The sequence below is a fragment of the Mandrillus leucophaeus genome, unplaced genomic scaffold (genome assembly GCF_000951045.1).
Source record: "Mandrillus leucophaeus isolate KB7577 unplaced genomic scaffold, Mleu.le_1.0 Scaffold24, whole genome shotgun sequence".
NCBI lineage: Eukaryota > Metazoa > Chordata > Mammalia > Primates > Cercopithecidae > Mandrillus > Mandrillus leucophaeus.
This window is the reverse complement of record NW_012102476.1, coordinates 3,350,583-3,367,197: the sequence shown is the minus strand read 5'-3', so window position 1 is coordinate 3,367,197 and position 16,615 is coordinate 3,350,583. Positions and strand designations below refer to the sequence as shown.

General features: G+C 48.3%; 1 protein-coding gene across 2 annotated transcripts in view; it reads right to left on the bottom strand.

Annotated features, from left to right (window-relative positions):
- SRCAP (Snf2-related CREBBP activator protein) overlaps positions 1-16,615 on the bottom strand; it is a 46,204-nt gene that overhangs the window by 13,708 nt on the left and 15,881 nt on the right. For both annotated transcript variants that reach the window (XM_011982482.1, XM_011982481.1), the window contains exons 17-27: positions 15,514-15,650; positions 15,237-15,423; positions 11,681-11,850; positions 11,032-11,297; positions 10,534-10,821; positions 9,410-9,574; positions 8,948-9,133; positions 8,463-8,729; positions 6,611-8,109; positions 2,349-2,614; positions 2,010-2,212 (exon numbers count right to left, since the gene is read on the bottom strand). In XM_011982482.1, coding sequence (XP_011837872.1) covers positions 2,010-2,212; positions 2,349-2,614; positions 6,611-8,109; positions 8,463-8,729; positions 8,948-9,133; positions 9,410-9,574; positions 10,534-10,821; positions 11,032-11,297; positions 11,681-11,850; positions 15,237-15,423; positions 15,514-15,650 — 3,634 coding nt within the window. The remainder of the gene's footprint in view (positions 1-2,009; positions 2,213-2,348; positions 2,615-6,610; positions 8,110-8,462; positions 8,730-8,947; positions 9,134-9,409; positions 9,575-10,533; positions 10,822-11,031; positions 11,298-11,680; positions 11,851-15,236; positions 15,424-15,513; positions 15,651-16,615) is intronic.

Genomic DNA, 16,615 nt, shown 5'->3' with positions numbered 1-16,615 from the left:
GTCAGTGATTGCTCTAGGTATGGGCATATAGCTCAGTTTGAGCCAATGAGTTATGAAGCAAAGTCAGCTTGGAGGTCTTTTTTTTTTTTTTTTTTGAGACAGAGTCTTGCTCTGTCACCCAGGCTGGAGTACAGTGGTGCGATCTCAGCTCACTGCAAGCTCCGCCTCCCAGGTTCACGCCATTCTCCCGCCTCAGCCTCCCGAGTAGCTGGGACTACAGACGCCCGCCACTACACCCAGCTAATTTTTTGTATTTTTAGTGGAGACGGGGTTTCACCATTCATAGGATGGTCTCAATCTCCTAACCTCGTGATCCGCCCGCCTTAGCCTCCCAAAGTGCTGGGATGACAGGCATTGAGCCACCGCGCCCGGCCAGCTTGGAGGTCTTTTGTTCCCAGAAAACTTTCTCAGACTGTTTTGTCTCAACCCCTTGTTTCTTGTTTAGAGGACTGGTGTATACCCTGGAGTTATGGCAGCCATCCTAACATGAAGAAACAAAAGCATGAGACTAAAAAGATAAAAGCTAAAGATGGTACAGCAGGGTAGAAAGATAAGGTCCTGGTCCCTTAAGGCTGGGTGCGGTGGCTCATGCCTATAATCCCAGCCCTTTGGAAGGCCAAGGCAAGGGGATCACGAGGTCAGGAGTTCGAGACCAGCCTGGCCAACATGGTGAAACCCTGTCTCTACTAAAAATACAAAAAACCCACCCAGGCGTGGTGGTGGGCACCTGTAATCCCATCTACTCGGGAGGCTGAGGCAGGAGAATAGCTTGAAACAGAGCAAAACTCTGTCTCAAAAAAAAAAAAAAAAAAAAAAAGGCCGGGCGCAGTGGCTCACGCCTGTAATCCCAGCACTTTGGGAAGCCAAGGCCGGCGGATCACGGTGTCAGGAGATCAAGACCAGCCTGACCAACATGGTGAAACCTCGTCTCTACTAAAAATACAAAAATTAGCTGGGCGTGGTGGTGCACGCCTGTAATCCCAGCTACTCAGGAGGCTGAAGCGCGAGAATCACTGGAATCTGGGAGGTGGAGGTTGCGGTGAGCCGAGATCCAGCCACAGCACTCCAGCCTGGGTGACAGAGCGAGACTCCATCTCAAAAAAAAAAAAAAGAAAGAACGAAGCACAGGTCCTAGTCCCTGAAAATATCGTTAAGCTACTGAAACAGCTACACACCACTATTCTCAGACTGGCTCATTAAGTAAACAATAAATGCTCTTGTGGTTTAAGCGACTGTTAGTTGGTTTTCTGTTACCGCCAAATAATTTTAGCCAACACAAAAAAGTCATTGTCTTTTCCAAGACCAAAATTTACTGTTCACTTCCTGTGCAGTCTTGTACCACCAGACATCTTTTTCCATACACCTAAATGAAAACTCTATGCTGCACTGTCTTACTTCCTATTGTATCCCAAATGATCAGTAAAATGTAACAGATGTTCACAAAATGATCACTGAATGAATGAGTTAGCAGCACATTTTCAACTGTCATGAAAGTCAAATTCATGGCCGGCATGGTGGCTCATGCCTGTGATTCCAGCACTTTGGAGGCTGAGGCGGGAGGATCACTTGAGATCAGGAGTTCGAGATCAGCCTGGCCATCACGGCGAAATACAAAATTTACTAAAATCTACTAAAAATACAAAAATTAGCCAGGCATGGTGGCACATGTCTGTAATCACAGCTATTCTGGAGGCTGAGGTGGGACAATCGCTTGAACCTAGGAGGCTGCAGTGAGCTGAGACTGCACCACTGCACTCCAGCCTGGGCAACTAAGTGAGACTTTATCTCAAAATAAAAGAAAGAAAAAAGAGAAAGTCAAATTTATGAATGTCAAGAATCTAACATGAGGCTTACATTTCTCTATCTTGCCCATAAGCATAACCTAAAAAACCATCTAAACCTTTACAGAAATAGCGAGAGACCTTAAACGCAGCATCCCTCTGATGTAACAGTCTTACTAGTAAGAAAGGAAGAGAAACCAAGGGTCCCACATTAGCCAACAAACTCACCGCAATCATACTGGATGAGTCTCAAGTCGGGGAACTGGGTGCGCATGTTACACACAATACGGTGCAAAGGACGAGCCCGGGGCCAGAGCTCAGAGGCCAATTGCTCCTGGAAGGCTGCCTGACGTGGGGCCAGCCAAGGAGGTGGGTGGCAGGCATGCAGGGAAGGGGGAGGTGCCTCCACAGGAGGCATGACAAAGATGAACCTGTGGAAGGAAGGCAGGCAGTGTAAAAGATGGCACTCTGAAATGCCCCAGAAGTTAACACCTTCATCAGCCCTAAGCACTACATCCACTCTGAGGCCCCAAGACCCACTCCCCATTAGCACTTAGCCCTGCCAACCTCTCAATGATTTCTGACAGCTGGTCTAGTCGCTGCTGGGGAAACAGTACAGCCCGGTGGGCAGCCTCGGTATAAGTCCAAAAGGTGGGGTGGCTGGGGCCAGGAGAACGAGGGCCGATGGGGCTGGCAACAGGTTGGGGTAGGGTACAGAAATCCAGGACTTCAGTCCCATACACAGGTGCCAGGGCCCCATGAGCCTCACTAAGTTGGAAAATCCGTTCCAGGCGTTCAGACCGCTGCCGCTTCCGCTTTTCCTCCAGGGAGTCCTGGAGGTGAGAGAGAAACAGAGAAAGTAATCAGAGCCCTCAGAGTCCACATCAAAACCTGACTGTTCTTCCCAGATAGAAATATACAGAAAACATGAGATCCAAAAATACACTATGCTTTTTGTAGTTTTCCAAGTTATCAATGAGAACTATTCTTTTCACAATATTAAGTAACTTCTCTGTAAGAGAAAACTGATCTTTCCTTGCATGCTACCAAAGCAGAATGACTGAATATTCAAAATTAAGATCTATAATTTCAACAAGTTTATAGAATGGACAATTTATGGGTATTTTCCTATGTAACACTCAACTCCAGGACTACAGCCTTCTTCAAATCACTGACCAGGATACAGAGAGGCCAATCAAATCCAGACAAGGTTTTTGCCAAAGGCCAGACTGGAATGGGGTGGAAAGGGAACAGCTAACCAGACATGCAGGTCTCGTCACTCTGAGACAGAAAATGGGCAACCTGGCAGTAAGGAGACCAGGATGACTTTGACCCAATCCTTTCCCATCTTTGTGCTTCCAGTTTCACAGTTTGTAAAATTTCTTTGTATCACTTATGCTTGTAGTTACACATTTGTATGATTATTTGACTAACATCTGTCCACTACACGGTAGGCCCCATATAACATGAATTATGCCTTGCTCACCATAATCACCCAGTAACTAGCACAATTAAGCTTCCAATACATCTATCTGTTAACAAAATGAATAAATGAGAGAGACTAGACCCCAGGAGATAGTTGTGAAAAGAGGAGTGTTCCAAATCTCCTTCCTGATACCAAGTATCACCTCTTGGTTTGAAGTGCTCTAAGTGATGGAAAAAAAGTGTCCTAGCAGAGGGAAAAACCAATAGATTCAAAGAGCTAGTTCCTTTTGAGGCTAGCTCTCAACAGTAACAAAAAGAGAAAATCTGGCCAGGAGCAGTGGCTCAAGCCTATAATCCCAGCACTTTGGGAGGCCTAGGCGGATGGCTTGAGCCTCCTGTTCAAGAACAGTTTGGGCAACATGGCAAAACCCCATCTCTACAAAAAAATACAAACAAGGGCCAGGCGCGATGGCTCACACCTGTAATCCCAGCACTTTGGGAGGCCGAGGTGGGCGGATCATGAGGTCAAGAGAACGAGACTATCCTGTCCAACATGATGAAACCCCATCTCTACTAAAAATACAAAAAAAATTAGCTGGGTGTAGTGGTGCGAGCCTGTAGTCCCAGCTACTCAGGAGGCTGAGGCAGGAGAATCGCTTGAACCTGGGAGGTGGAGGGTGCAGTGAGCCAAGATCGCACACTGGACTCCAGCCTGGTGACAGAGTGAGTCTCCGTCTCAAAAAAAGAAACAAGTAGCCTGGCATGGTGGCACGAATCTGCAGTCCCAGCTACTTGGAGGGCTGAGATGGAAGGTTCACTTAAGCCCAGGAGGCTGCAATGAGCAGAGATTGTGCCACTGCACTCTAGCCTGGGTGACAAAGTGAGACACTGCCTCAAAAAAAAAGACTATTTGTAAACCATACATCTGAAAAAGGATCTGTAACCAGAATATATAAAGAACTCTTACAACTCAATAATAAAAAGACAACCCATTTTAAAAGGGCAGAGGATCTGAACAGATAGTTCTTCAAAGATACACAAATGGCCAACATAGTATTTCAACCACATGAAATAAAGCTCAACATCAGCCAACAGGGAAATTCAAATCAAAATCACAATGAACTACTACTTCACACCCAGCAGGATGGCTATAATCAAAATAAGTGTTGATGTGCCTCAGCCTTTGGGAGGCTGAGGCACGCAGATCACTTGAAGTCAGGAGTTCAAGACCAGCATGGCAAACATGGTAAACCCCATCTCTAGTAAAAATACAAAAAAATCCGGCCAGGCACAGTGGTTTACGTCTATAATCCCAGCACTTTGGGAGGCCAAGGCGGGCGGATCACCTGAGGTCAGGAGTTCGAGACCAGTCTGGCCAACATGGTGAAACCCTCTCTCTACTAAAAATACAAAAACTAGCCAGGCATGGTGATGCCATGCCTGTAGTCCCAGCTACTTGGGAGGCTGATGCAGGAGAATCGTTTGAGCCTGGGAGACGGAGGTTGCAGAGAGCTGAGGTGGTGCCACTTTACTCCAGCCTGGGCAACAGAGCAAGACTCTGTCTCAAAAATAAAATATCGGCCGGGCGCGGTGGCTCAAGCCTGTAATCCCAGCACTTTGGGAGGCCGAGACGGGCGAATCACAAGGTCAGGAGATCGAGACCATCCTGGCTAACCTGGTGAAACCCCGTCTCTACTAAAAAATACAAAAAAAACTAGCCGGGCGAGGTGGCGGGCGCCTGTGGTCCCAGCTACTCAGGAGGCTGAGGCAGGAGAATGGCGTGAACCCGGGAGGCGGAGCTTGCAGTGAGCTGAGATCCGGCCACTGCACTCCAGCCTGGGCGACAGAGCAAGACTCCGTCTCAAAAAAAAAACAAAGGAAAAGAAAAAAAATATGGACTCAAATGTGGAGAAACTGGAATCCTCACAGACTGCTGGTGCTAATGTCAAATGTTGCAGCCACTTTGGAAAAGTCTGGCAGTTCCTTAAACAGTTAACACCTAGTTACAATATAACCCAGCAATTCTTCTCCTCAGTATGTATCTAACAGTAACTGAAAACACCTGTCCATACAAAAACTTGTACATGAAATGTTCACAACAGCATTGTTCATAATAGCCATAAAGCAGAAGTAATACATGTTTCCATCAACTCAAGGAAGGATAAAATGTGGTATCCATACATTATTATTCAACATAAAAACAAATGAAGTACTGATATATGCTACAACACAATAAACTTCAAGGAACATTAATCTAAGTGCAAGATGCCAGTCACAACAGACCACACATTATACATTATGACTCCATAGGCAAAACTAGAGACAAAAAAGTAGGATGGTGGTCATTCAAGACTAGGAGGGATGGAGGGATTGAGGAATGCTAGCTAACAGGTGCAGTGTTTCTTTTTGGGGCCATGGAATGGTTCTGATTCTGTTGATGATTGTACAACTCTATAAATATATTAAAAAACTATTATACAGTTTAGGGCCAGGCGTGGTGGTTCACACCTATAATCCCAGCATTTTGGGAGACCAAGATAGGAGGATCACTTGAGGCCAGGAATTCGAGACCAGCCTGATCAACACAGTGAGACCCCCATCTCTATTTAAAAAAAAAAAAAAAAGCTATTGTACACTTTAAATGGGTAAATTGGATAGTATATGACTTACAACACAAACTGTTAAAAAAAAAAAAAAAAAAAGTGGCAAGAGGCTATTATCTACTTGCAGAGCAATCAAAATTCAACGTATCACCCAAGATGGGGGAAAAAAAATTCAGCAGACTACACGTCGTCACTCTTGGCTTTTCTCCCTCTACTCTCTACTTCCAACCAGCCATGACCAACCTAGCGGCTGGTCAGGTAAAGACCAAAGGTGGAGTCAATGGCAATGGTGGAGGGTGGGGGAGTAAGCGGGAAGCAAAGACTAAGCAGCAGCTCTGATTATAGTGGGGAAAACCCAGAGGGCCTGGAGGGACCCACTGGACCTTCCTTCTCCTTAGTTCTGGGTTACTTAAGCTGAAACTGTGAGTTTAACTCAACTACTACACAGACATGGGCCTATATACATAGTACAGGAAAGAAATGGCTACCAGAAATCATAAAAGGGACAGAGAAGAGTTCCTTTTACTGCCCATTTATTACCATGCAGGTTAAAAAACGGGAAAAGAGGCCGGGCGTGGTAGCTCACGCCTGTAATCCTAGCACTTCAGGAGGTCGAGGCAGGCGGATCATGAGGTACACACCCAGGGAAGAGAAGGGACTTGTCCAAATGTCACTCAAGTACTTGGTCCATAACATTAAGCTTTGTAATTCACCAGGTTAAATGTGACATCGTTCCATCCACCCTACCAATACTCCAAAGAAACTCAACTTCCTGTTCCCTCTCGAGGAAGTAAAACTTACCAGATAAAAAGGGGAACGAGGTGGTGGGGGGGGCTGGCGTCGAGGCCGGGGGCCACCAAACGAGGTAGCAGTGGAGGGAGGGCTGGGGGGATCAGAGCGCAATGTCAGTGTGTCAGGCTCATCCTTGGAAACAGGCAGCCGGGATACCATGGTGACAGGCAAGGGAGCGGCACCAGATGCCGAAACCGCAAGGGAAGATGCCTGGGAAGCTGGGGACTGTGTGGAGGCTGGGGCCAGCGCCAAGGTCTGAGCTGCAGCCGGGCCCAGCGTAGGAACTGGGGCAGGGCTCAAGGTCAGTGTCTGCACTGAAGCTGGGGCCAGGAGTGAAGCAGATGACGATGCTGGAGCCAAAGTCAGCGTGTGAGCTGCGGCTGGGCCCATCGGAGAAGCTGGAGCCAGAGGAGGTGCTGGAGCCAGAGACAGCGTCTGAGTTGGACCCAGTGGTGGTCCTGGTGCCAAAGACAGTGTCTGGGCTGGAGTTGGTACCAGGGATGATGCTGGAGTTAATGACAATGTCTGAGTTGGAAAGGGTCCCTGGGGGTTCCCCGTGCCCAAAGAGAGTGTCTGAGATGGAGATGAGCCTCCAAGAGTGGGTGCTAAAGCTGGGGCTAGGGCCAGTGTCTGTGTAGAAGCCGGGCTCGGGAGAGGTGATGGAACCGGGGCTGGTAGCAAAGTTTGAGTTGATGATGAAGCCAACACAGGGGTTGGAGCTGGTACCAGTGAAGCTGAGGCTAAAGAGGTTCCTGGAGTAGACGATGGAGCCATAACTGGAACCGGAGTCTGTGATGAAGCCAGGACAGGAGCAGGACCTGGCGATGGTGCCAGGACTGGAAGAGGAGCCAGAGGAGGAGCTGGAGAAGGAGCCAGAATTGCTGTCTGTGGAGATGCCATAGGAGCCAGAGGGGTGGCTAGAGCCTGAGATGCAGAAGATGCTGGAGCCAGAAGGGAAGCCTGAGCTGGAGCTGGATTTGGTGCTGCCGGAAAAGGATTGGCCAGAGCTGAAGCTGGCACCAGGACAGGTGAGCATGCTGGGGCCACGGTTGAGTTCAACCCTGGAACATGTGAAGAGGTGGGAGCCAACAACAGAGGGTGACCAGGTGTCTGAGATGAAGACAGGGACGGAGCTGTGGCCAAACCTAGAGTCAAGGCTGATGCTGACGGGGAAGCACCAGATGGTGCCAAGGATGGAGGTCCAGGAGCCGCTGGGACAACAGGTGCCAGTGGTGGAGTCACACTAGTCAACAGAGCTGGGCTCGAAGCGGAAACAGGCAAGGGGGCTGAGATGGGGATGGTGAGTGGAGCCGAGGCTGGGGCAGGAAGTGTGGTGGGGACAGAGATGGGGAGTGAAGATGACGCTGGAACTGAGACTGTAGAGGACACAGGACTAGCAAGAGGAGAGGAGTTGGGAATTGGCATTGGAGAAGAGGCTGGCCCAGGGAGTGAGGATGGCACATGGAGAGGAGAAGAGATGGTCAAGGGGGCAGTTCCGGGGGTTGAAGCTGTGGAGAGAGAGAATGAGTTAGCCCCAGAATAACTTCCTGACCCTTTCCTGACTCTGTCCCACCTTTCCCTTACCCCCAAGCTTCCCATTTCCCCGAAGGCATTCACTCCCACAACATGAAGTCAAACATCCAAGTAATCTGACAACTTTAGATTTTCTTTCCCTCCAAGATTCCAGCAAATGTATCTTGAAATTAGGTCAGGGCTCAGGCAGCCCAGTTCCGGGGCCCCCTACATACCAAGGCAGTATGCTGATATGAAGAAACTTGCACTAAAACTAACAAACCTTCGGGCAACCCCATCTCATCTCCATTCCTGGCAAGGATTTCTGGCCTCAGCCACCTGGACTCACCACTGACTTCAGGTGAAGGACTGTGGACCAGCTTGAGAAGAGGCCTCACCAGAGTGGGTGTGGGCATGGGGGCTCGGGCAGTACCCAGAGTAGGTGTGGGTAGCCGGCCAGGGGTTAACGTGGGGCGTGGATTCAACACAGCTGGAAGCCCAGAGCTCGGAGGCCGGGGTGCTGGGGCCAACGGAGGAACAGGAGTCAGTCCATCCCGAGGGGCTTGTCTCACTACAATCTTCACCACGCCTGTATTATTCACCATGGTTGGTGGCACTGCAAGAGGAAGCTACACTGAGAGGAAGGTAGAAAAGAAACAAGAGACCCAAAGGATGGAAGAAGTCCAGGGGCAGGAGAAGGTGGCAGACAGGTATCGTAGATATTCGTAAGGGAAAACAACACTAAGGAAAGGCTGGACAGACAGTAGCCCAGCGCATGCCTGGAAGGACCAAGGCCAGCAAGGGCTAAGGAATTAGGAAGGCCAGGAGCCTCACCCTGGTTAGCAGCAAGCGGAAGGCTGAGGCCAGTGGGGGCAAGGGTGGTGCTGGGGGTCGAAGAAGGCAGCACAGAGACAGGGGTAGGGCCAGGGGTCGGGGCCACGGCCTGGATGAGGGCCACATGGGCAGGCTGGCTGATGAGGTGGTGCTGCCCCCCTGCTGACACGAGGTGCACCACATTCCCTGGGTTAAGGGAAGAGAGAAAGAGAGAGAGAGAAGCAGCTATCAGCCTGAGGAGGGCAGAGGCAAGGCAAGAAGAGAGGGAAAGAACAGAGGGAATAAATTCTCTAGAATGACCTCTTCCCTATCTTTATCCAAGATCCCTCCAACCATGCCCGTTGGCCCCACCCACCAAAAGCTTGGGAAAGAAACATTAAGGCTGACATTTAAAAAAGTCACAAAAACAAAGAGACAGGGAAGAGGAGGAAAAAGGCAGGACAGGGGGTGGGTTTTACCTACTTTGCAGCGGGCGGGGCTGCCCCACAGCAAGCTGGCGCACCTGGGCACCAGTCAGTGTCAGCTTGTTGCCCTGGATTTGGAAGGTGAGAGGTTTGCTTCCCCCTGCATTAGCCACTGGACGTTGTGCCAGTGAGGCTAACTGCCCGATGCTGACCACTTCACCTGCTAAAAACAGAGAAGGCCTTACTGTACACAAGGTTCATCCTGCTCAACACCACTTCACAGACCCCATGAAGCACACCTCTCCCCTGAGTGTCCAGTCCAACCAACCACACCTTTCCCACAATTTACTGTGTCCCAACAAACTCAGTCTCCACCTACAGCCTTTGAGCTTTTGATGTGCTACTCCTTCCAATCCCATTTGCTTAGCAATCTCCTTTATATTCTCTAACACAGCTTGCCACAAGACTGAGTTAACCACCACCCTCTGCTCTACACTGCCCTTTTACCCCAAATACTTTTCTACCGCTAGGCTTACCACTATTTATTCACCTATGTGTCATCTCCCTATGTCAATTCCTTAAGGGCTCTTAATTATGATCTAGGGCCGGGCGCGGTGGCTCAAGCCTGTAATCCCAGCACTTTGGGAGGCCGAGACAGGCGGATCACGAGGTCAGGAGATCGAGACCGTCCTGGCGAACACGGTGAAACCCCGTCTCTACTAAAAAATACAAAAAACTAGCCGGGCGAGGTGGCGGGCGCCTGTGGTCCCAGCTACTCAGGAGGCTGAGGCAGGAGAATGGCGTGAACCCGGGAGGCGGAGCTTGCAGTGAGCCGAGATCGCGCCACTGCATTCCAGCCCGGGGGACAGAGCGAGACTCCGTCTCAAAAAAAAAAAAAAAAAAAAATTATGATCTAACAACGTCTGGTGTAATACCTAACATGCTGGCTGCCTCAATTTTTTTTGACACAGGGTCTTGCTCATGATTGCAGCGGCACAACCATGGCTTACTGCAGCTTCCAAACTCCTGGCTCAAGCAATCCTCCAACCTTGGCCTCCCAAAGCGCTGGGATTATAGACATGAGCCATTATGCCTGACCCGGCTGCCTAAAATTTGATGCTGTCATAGTCCTGAGCTTTCCTCCCATCTCAAGTCCCTCACCACAGAGCCCTGGGAACTTACAGGGCAGGCGAGCTTGCATATCGGGAGATAGAATGAGGCGCTGTGGTGCAGGAGTCGGAACTGGCACTGCTGTCGTGGTAGCAGTTGCCGTGGTGGTAGAAGTGGTGGTGGCAGCAGCAGGAGGGAAGGTGTAACCTGGTGGCACTGTCAGGGGCTTCAACAGGCTAGAGGAGCCTGGAGGTGGGGCTGGGCTCAGGCGAACTGGGGCAGGTGGTGTTGGCTTTAGGGACAAGGTTGGCGTGGGAGGCCGTGAGGTCCCACTCAGGACTCCCAGGGGGGATGGCAACACTGCAGACACAAAGCAAACACCTGTCAGATATACCCTGACTAAAGCCTTGGCCTGGTCCCAGAAGCCTCCATCCTCCCTTCCAGCCCATCAAATACTAGACCCCTGTCCCCAGCCCAGCTCCTCAAACCCTTTAATTTCACTACTTCTTCCTCAGTCTGAACAACTTTTCTGAAGCACCACGCATCATCCTTGGCTCCCTTTCAACTCACCCTGAGTGAGAGAACCACTGTTTGGCTGCAGTGGAGGCAAGATGACAGGGCCAGGAGGCCGAGATGCAGGAATAAGCGGGGGCCCAGCAGGTGAGGCTGAAACCATCAGTGGTGCTGGCAGCACTGAGGGGGCTGGGCCAGGGGTGGGCTGCGCTGAGAGCTCAGGACCTGGAGGGGGTCGAACCGGGACAGGGCCCAGGGGCGTCCGTGGGTTGTTCACTACGACCACTGTCCGGCCTTCTTGCTTAGGTACTGGCTGCAGCATCCTATGAGGAAAAATTTAGGGAGTGGGTAGGGAGAGAAGGAGAATAAGAGGTAGCAAAATCAAAGAAAAGAAGAAAATGAAGCAGGGAGACAGATTATAAAAGCAAAGGAAAGGAAAGAGACCCAAAGGAGAAAGAGGAATAGGAATTTAAGATAATCAGAAAGCACAAAACAGACAGAATGGGAGAAAAAGTGACTAACACAGAAGCCCATCCCAGCACCCTCTTCTAGTTATTCTCTCCCCGATTCCCTCCACATGTCTGCACCCATCCCATACAAATATTCCAGCCTTGTATCCAACTCTTTTCTTCCCATCCCAGGCCCCTCCGGCCAGCTTTCAGCCACTTATTCTAGGAACCATCCCCTCATTCCTTAGTCCTTGTACCTGTTGACCTTCATCTTGACTGGCTTGGGCCGGGGTGGGGGATCAGGAGCAGTAGCCACCTCTAGCAGTACCCGGCGAGAGAGGCGGTGCCGGGGCAGAAATGTGTCTGTCTCATATCGAGAGACACGACCTTCCAGGCCAATAAGGTCAAATCGACCCATGTCTATCCGCTGCCACAAGAAAGAACACAAAGCACAGTCACAAAGAACAAAATCACACATCCTTTGAAATGTAGATGTAGCTGGAGGCCATTATCCTTAAGTGAATTAACACAGAAACAGAAAACCAAATACCACATGTACTCAGACACAAGTGGGAGCTAAACATTGGGCACGCATGAACATAAAGATGAGAACAAGACACACCAGAAACGACTGGGTGAAAGGGCTGAAAAACTACCTGTTGGGGACCATGCTCACAACCTGAGTGACAGGATCAATTGTACCCCAAACCTCAGCATCATGCAATATACCCCATGTAAGAGACCTGCACATGTACACCCTTACTCCAAAATAAAAGCCTGGGCGTGGTGGCTCAAACCTGTAATCCCAGCACTCTGGGAGGCCAAGATTGGGGAACTGTGTGACCCCAGGAACTTGAGATCAGCCTAGGCAACATAGTAAGACCCTGTCTCTACAGAAAATAAAAAATTAGCCAGGCATGTTAGCACGCACCTGTAGTCCCAGCCACTCAGGAGACTCAGGCAAGAGGATTGCTTGAGTCCAGGTGGCTGAGGCTGCAGTGAGCTATGATCATGCCACTGCACCCCAGCCTGGGCCACAGAACAAGACTCTGTCTCAAAAGAAAAAAAAAGTAAAAAAATAAATAATAGGCAGGGCACTATGGCTCACACCTGTAATCCTTCTACTTTAGGAGGCCAAAGTGGGCAGATCACTTGAGGCCAGGAGTTCGAGACCAGCCTAGCCAACACGGTGAAACCCCATCTCTACTAAAAATACAACCAGAGTGGTTGTGCACACCTGTAGTCCCAGCTGCTCAGGAAGCTGAGGCACAAGAATCGAGAATCACTTGAACCCAAGAGGCAGAGGTTGCAGTGAGCCGAGACTGCACCATTGTACTTCAGCCTGGGTGACAGAGTGAGACTCGGTCTCAAAAAAAAAAAAAAAAAAGTAGTAATAACAACACAATGCACAGTGTCAAAGATGCCAATTTTACAATAATTTATTGGATATGATGCCAAAAGCACAGCCAACAAAAGAAAAAAATAGATAAATTGGACTACATCAAAATTTGTAACTGAGGGCCGGGTGCAGTGGCTCACGCTTGTAATCCCAGAACATTGGGAGGCCAAGGCGGGCAGATTACCTGAGATCGGGAGTTCCAGACCAGCTGAGCAACATGGTGAAACCCCATCTCTACTAAAAATACAAAAATTAGCTGGGCATTGTGGCACTCACCTGTAGTCCCAGCTAGTTGGGAATGAGCCAGGAGAATCACTTGAACCCAGGAGGTTGAGGTTACAGTGAGCTGACACTGCACCACTGTATACCAGCCTGAGCAACAGAGTGAGACTCCATCTCAAAAAAAAAAAAAGGGGGTGGGGCCAGGCACAGTGGCTCATGCCTGTAATCCCAGCACTTTGGGAGGCCGACGCAGACAGATCACCTCAGGTCAGGAGTTTGAGATCAGTCTGGCCAGCATGGTGAAACCCCATCTCTACTAAAAACAAAAATTAGTTGGGCATGGTGGCACATGCCCGTAATCCCAGTTACTGGGGAGGCTGAGGCAGAAGAATTGCTTGAACCCGGGAGGTGTAGGCTGCAGTGAGCCGAGATCGCACCGTTGGACTCTAGCATGGGCAACAAGAGTAAAACCCAAAAAAAAAAAAAAATTTAAAACGAGGTGTGGTAGCTCACGCCTATAATCCCAGGGCTTTGGGAGGCCAAGGTGGAAGGATCACTTGAGGCCAGGAGTTCAAGACCCATCTAGGCAACATATCAACACCCGATCTCTACAAAAAAATTAAAATAAAAAATAAAAAAATCACTCAAGTATAGTGGTACATGCATATAGTTTCAGCTATTTGGCCCAGGAGTTTGAAACCAGCCTGAGCAACATGGTGAGACACCATCTCTACAAGAAAACTAAAAAAAAAAAAAATTAGCGAGGCCGGGTGCGGTGGCTCATACCTGTAATCCCAGCACTTTAGGAGGCTGAGATGGGCAGATCGCGAGGTCAAGAGATGAAGACCATCCTGGGAAACATGGTGAAACCCCATCTCTACTAAAAATACAAAAATTAGCTGGGTGTGGTGGTACACGCCTGTAGCCCCAGCTACTCAGGAGGCTGTGGAGAATTGCTTGAACCTGGGAGGCAGAGGTTGCAGTGAGCCAAGATGGCACCACTGCACTCCAGCCTGAGGTCAGAGCGAGACTCCGTCTCAAAAAAAAAAAAAAAAAAAAAAAACCAGGCATGGTAGTGCATATCCGTGGTCCCAGCTAGTCAGAAGGCTGAGGTGGGAGGACTACTTGAGCCCAGGAGTTCAAGGCTGCAGTGAGCTATGATTGTATCACTGAACTCTAGCCTTGGTGACAGAGATAGACCTTGTCTCGGGGAAAAAAAAAAAAAAAAAACACCAAAAACAAGTGTTTGCGCATCAAAAAACACTATCAACAGAGTGAAGACAACTCATGGAATGTGACAAAATATTTGCAAGTCATACATCTGGTAACGGGTTAATTTCCAAAGTATATAATGAAGTCCTACAGCTCAACAACCACCACACAAACACCCAAAATAAACAAGTCTTCAATAGACATTTATCCAAAATAGACAAGTGGCCAATGAGCACATGAAAAGATCCTTGACAGCCCTCATCATTAAGGAAATGCAAACCAAAACCACAATGAAATACCAATTCACACTCATTAATATGGGTGTAATAAAACAAAGAACAGGTAATGGCAAGGATGTGGAAAAATTAGAACCCTTGTGCCCTGCTAGGGTGGAAATGTAAAACATGCAGCTACTATGGAAAACAGCGTAGAGGTTTTCCCAATATGCAGAAATCGAATTACTGTATGTTACAGCAATATTCCTTTTAAGTAAATACCCAAAGTAAAAAGCAGAGATATTTGTACATCCATGTTCACAGCCTTATTCACAAGAGACAAAAGGTGGAAAGAATCCAGGTGCCCACTGATAGATGAATGGATAAACAAAATGTGATGCAAATGCTCCCAGACTTACGATGAAGTTACATCCCAATAAACCCTCAGCAAATCGAGAATTTAATGCCCTTTAATACCCTTGACAAGCCCATCAAAAAGTAAAAAACTGTAAGCTGAATCATTCTAAGTCCAGATGCTCCTCAATTTACAATGGGGTTACATCCTGATAAATTCACAGTGAAGCCAAAAAAATATTAAGTTGAACCATCGTTAAGTCACATGACTAGAGTACAACAAAACTAAGGGAACGATACTTAGGGGAGTAATAAGGATGCAAAAGTCAGACCCTAGTCTAACGAAAAGAGGTACATGGTTGGGGTAATGCCAATAATCTTTATATTTCACATTAATGGAATCATACTTACCTGGAGGGGATGGACATCCGTGGCCCTTAGCACCAGAGAGGCGGTGCTGAAGCAGATGCCTGGGGTGATGAAAGGGGAGGTAACCGGTCGAGGGTCGAACAGATTTGGATGATTGCAAACTTTTCTCAGCTGCATCAAAATGTTGATGACGCTCATGAAATGGCCTGTGGCTAGTGTCTCCTTAGTTCTAGGGAAAGAGGAAAAATAAATGGGACGCCCTAACAGCCATCTACACTTCAATCTCGAGTCCCAGGGCCCACCCTCTTTCCTCCCTTACGTGGTTTGTGCCATGAAGTCATCATAGAGACAGCGTTGACGCTTGGAGAGCCTGCAGCGGATAACATGCTCATACTTTTTGGGCATCTGCTTCTCAACATCCACCTTAACTCGGCGCAGTAAAAAAGGCCTCAAAACCTAAAAGCAAATTAAGCAGGAGGCTAAACAGGAGAACTCAGGCACCAAACCCCAGCCTAAGCCCCTCAGTAAACACGAATGGAGCCATACGGCACACCATATCAGACACCAACCACACAGAGATGAGTCAACTGCAAGCCCTCAAGGGATCTGCCATCTGCTGAAGGAGACAGACACAAAATGATACCACGACATAGGAAGTGATATAAGGAAGCACTGTGGGCAGACCAACTATGCAGGAGAGAAAACTCAAACTAGATTTTGAGGAGTGATTGTAAGTTTACAAGATGATGCAAATAAATCTAGAAGATGAGGAGAACAGAAACTGTGGCCTTGACGGGAAATAAAACGAAAGGCAAATCTGAAATCTCACAAGATAAAATCCGATAGGACACAGTCATCAATGTCTACAGTGACATGGTGGAAGGAAGGGAGGTAAATGAAGGAAAAGTAACAGTTAAGGAAGACTTCCTGTTTTCTAGCTTAGTTTACCAAATGACAGTGATTGACCAAGATGGCCTTACAACAGGCTATAAGGCCAGAGATGTCTGGCTTAGAACAGTGTTGAGTTCAAGAGGAACTTTCAATTAATGATACCAAATCAGAAATCTAAATACAAGTCAAGTGATCTAGAAAGTCAAGGACTTTTAGCACAGATTGGAGAGTCTTTATCACATAAGAAATAGTCAAAGCTTTAGGAACGAGAAGGCCTGTGAGATATGTAGACTGAGAAGACAAAAAAAAGTAAAGATTGGAATGCTGAAAGATGTTGTGATTTAAAAGCTGGGCAAAAAAGGAGAGCCAAAGAAGACCAGAGAGAGAAACATCACCAATATGAAGTTGAAGAAATCCAGGTAAAGAGAAATCCAAGCAGGGACCAATCAGCAGTACCATTCTACTCAAAGACAATAAGGACAAAAACATCACCATAAAAAAAAAAAAAAAAAAAAAAAACAGGCTGGGAA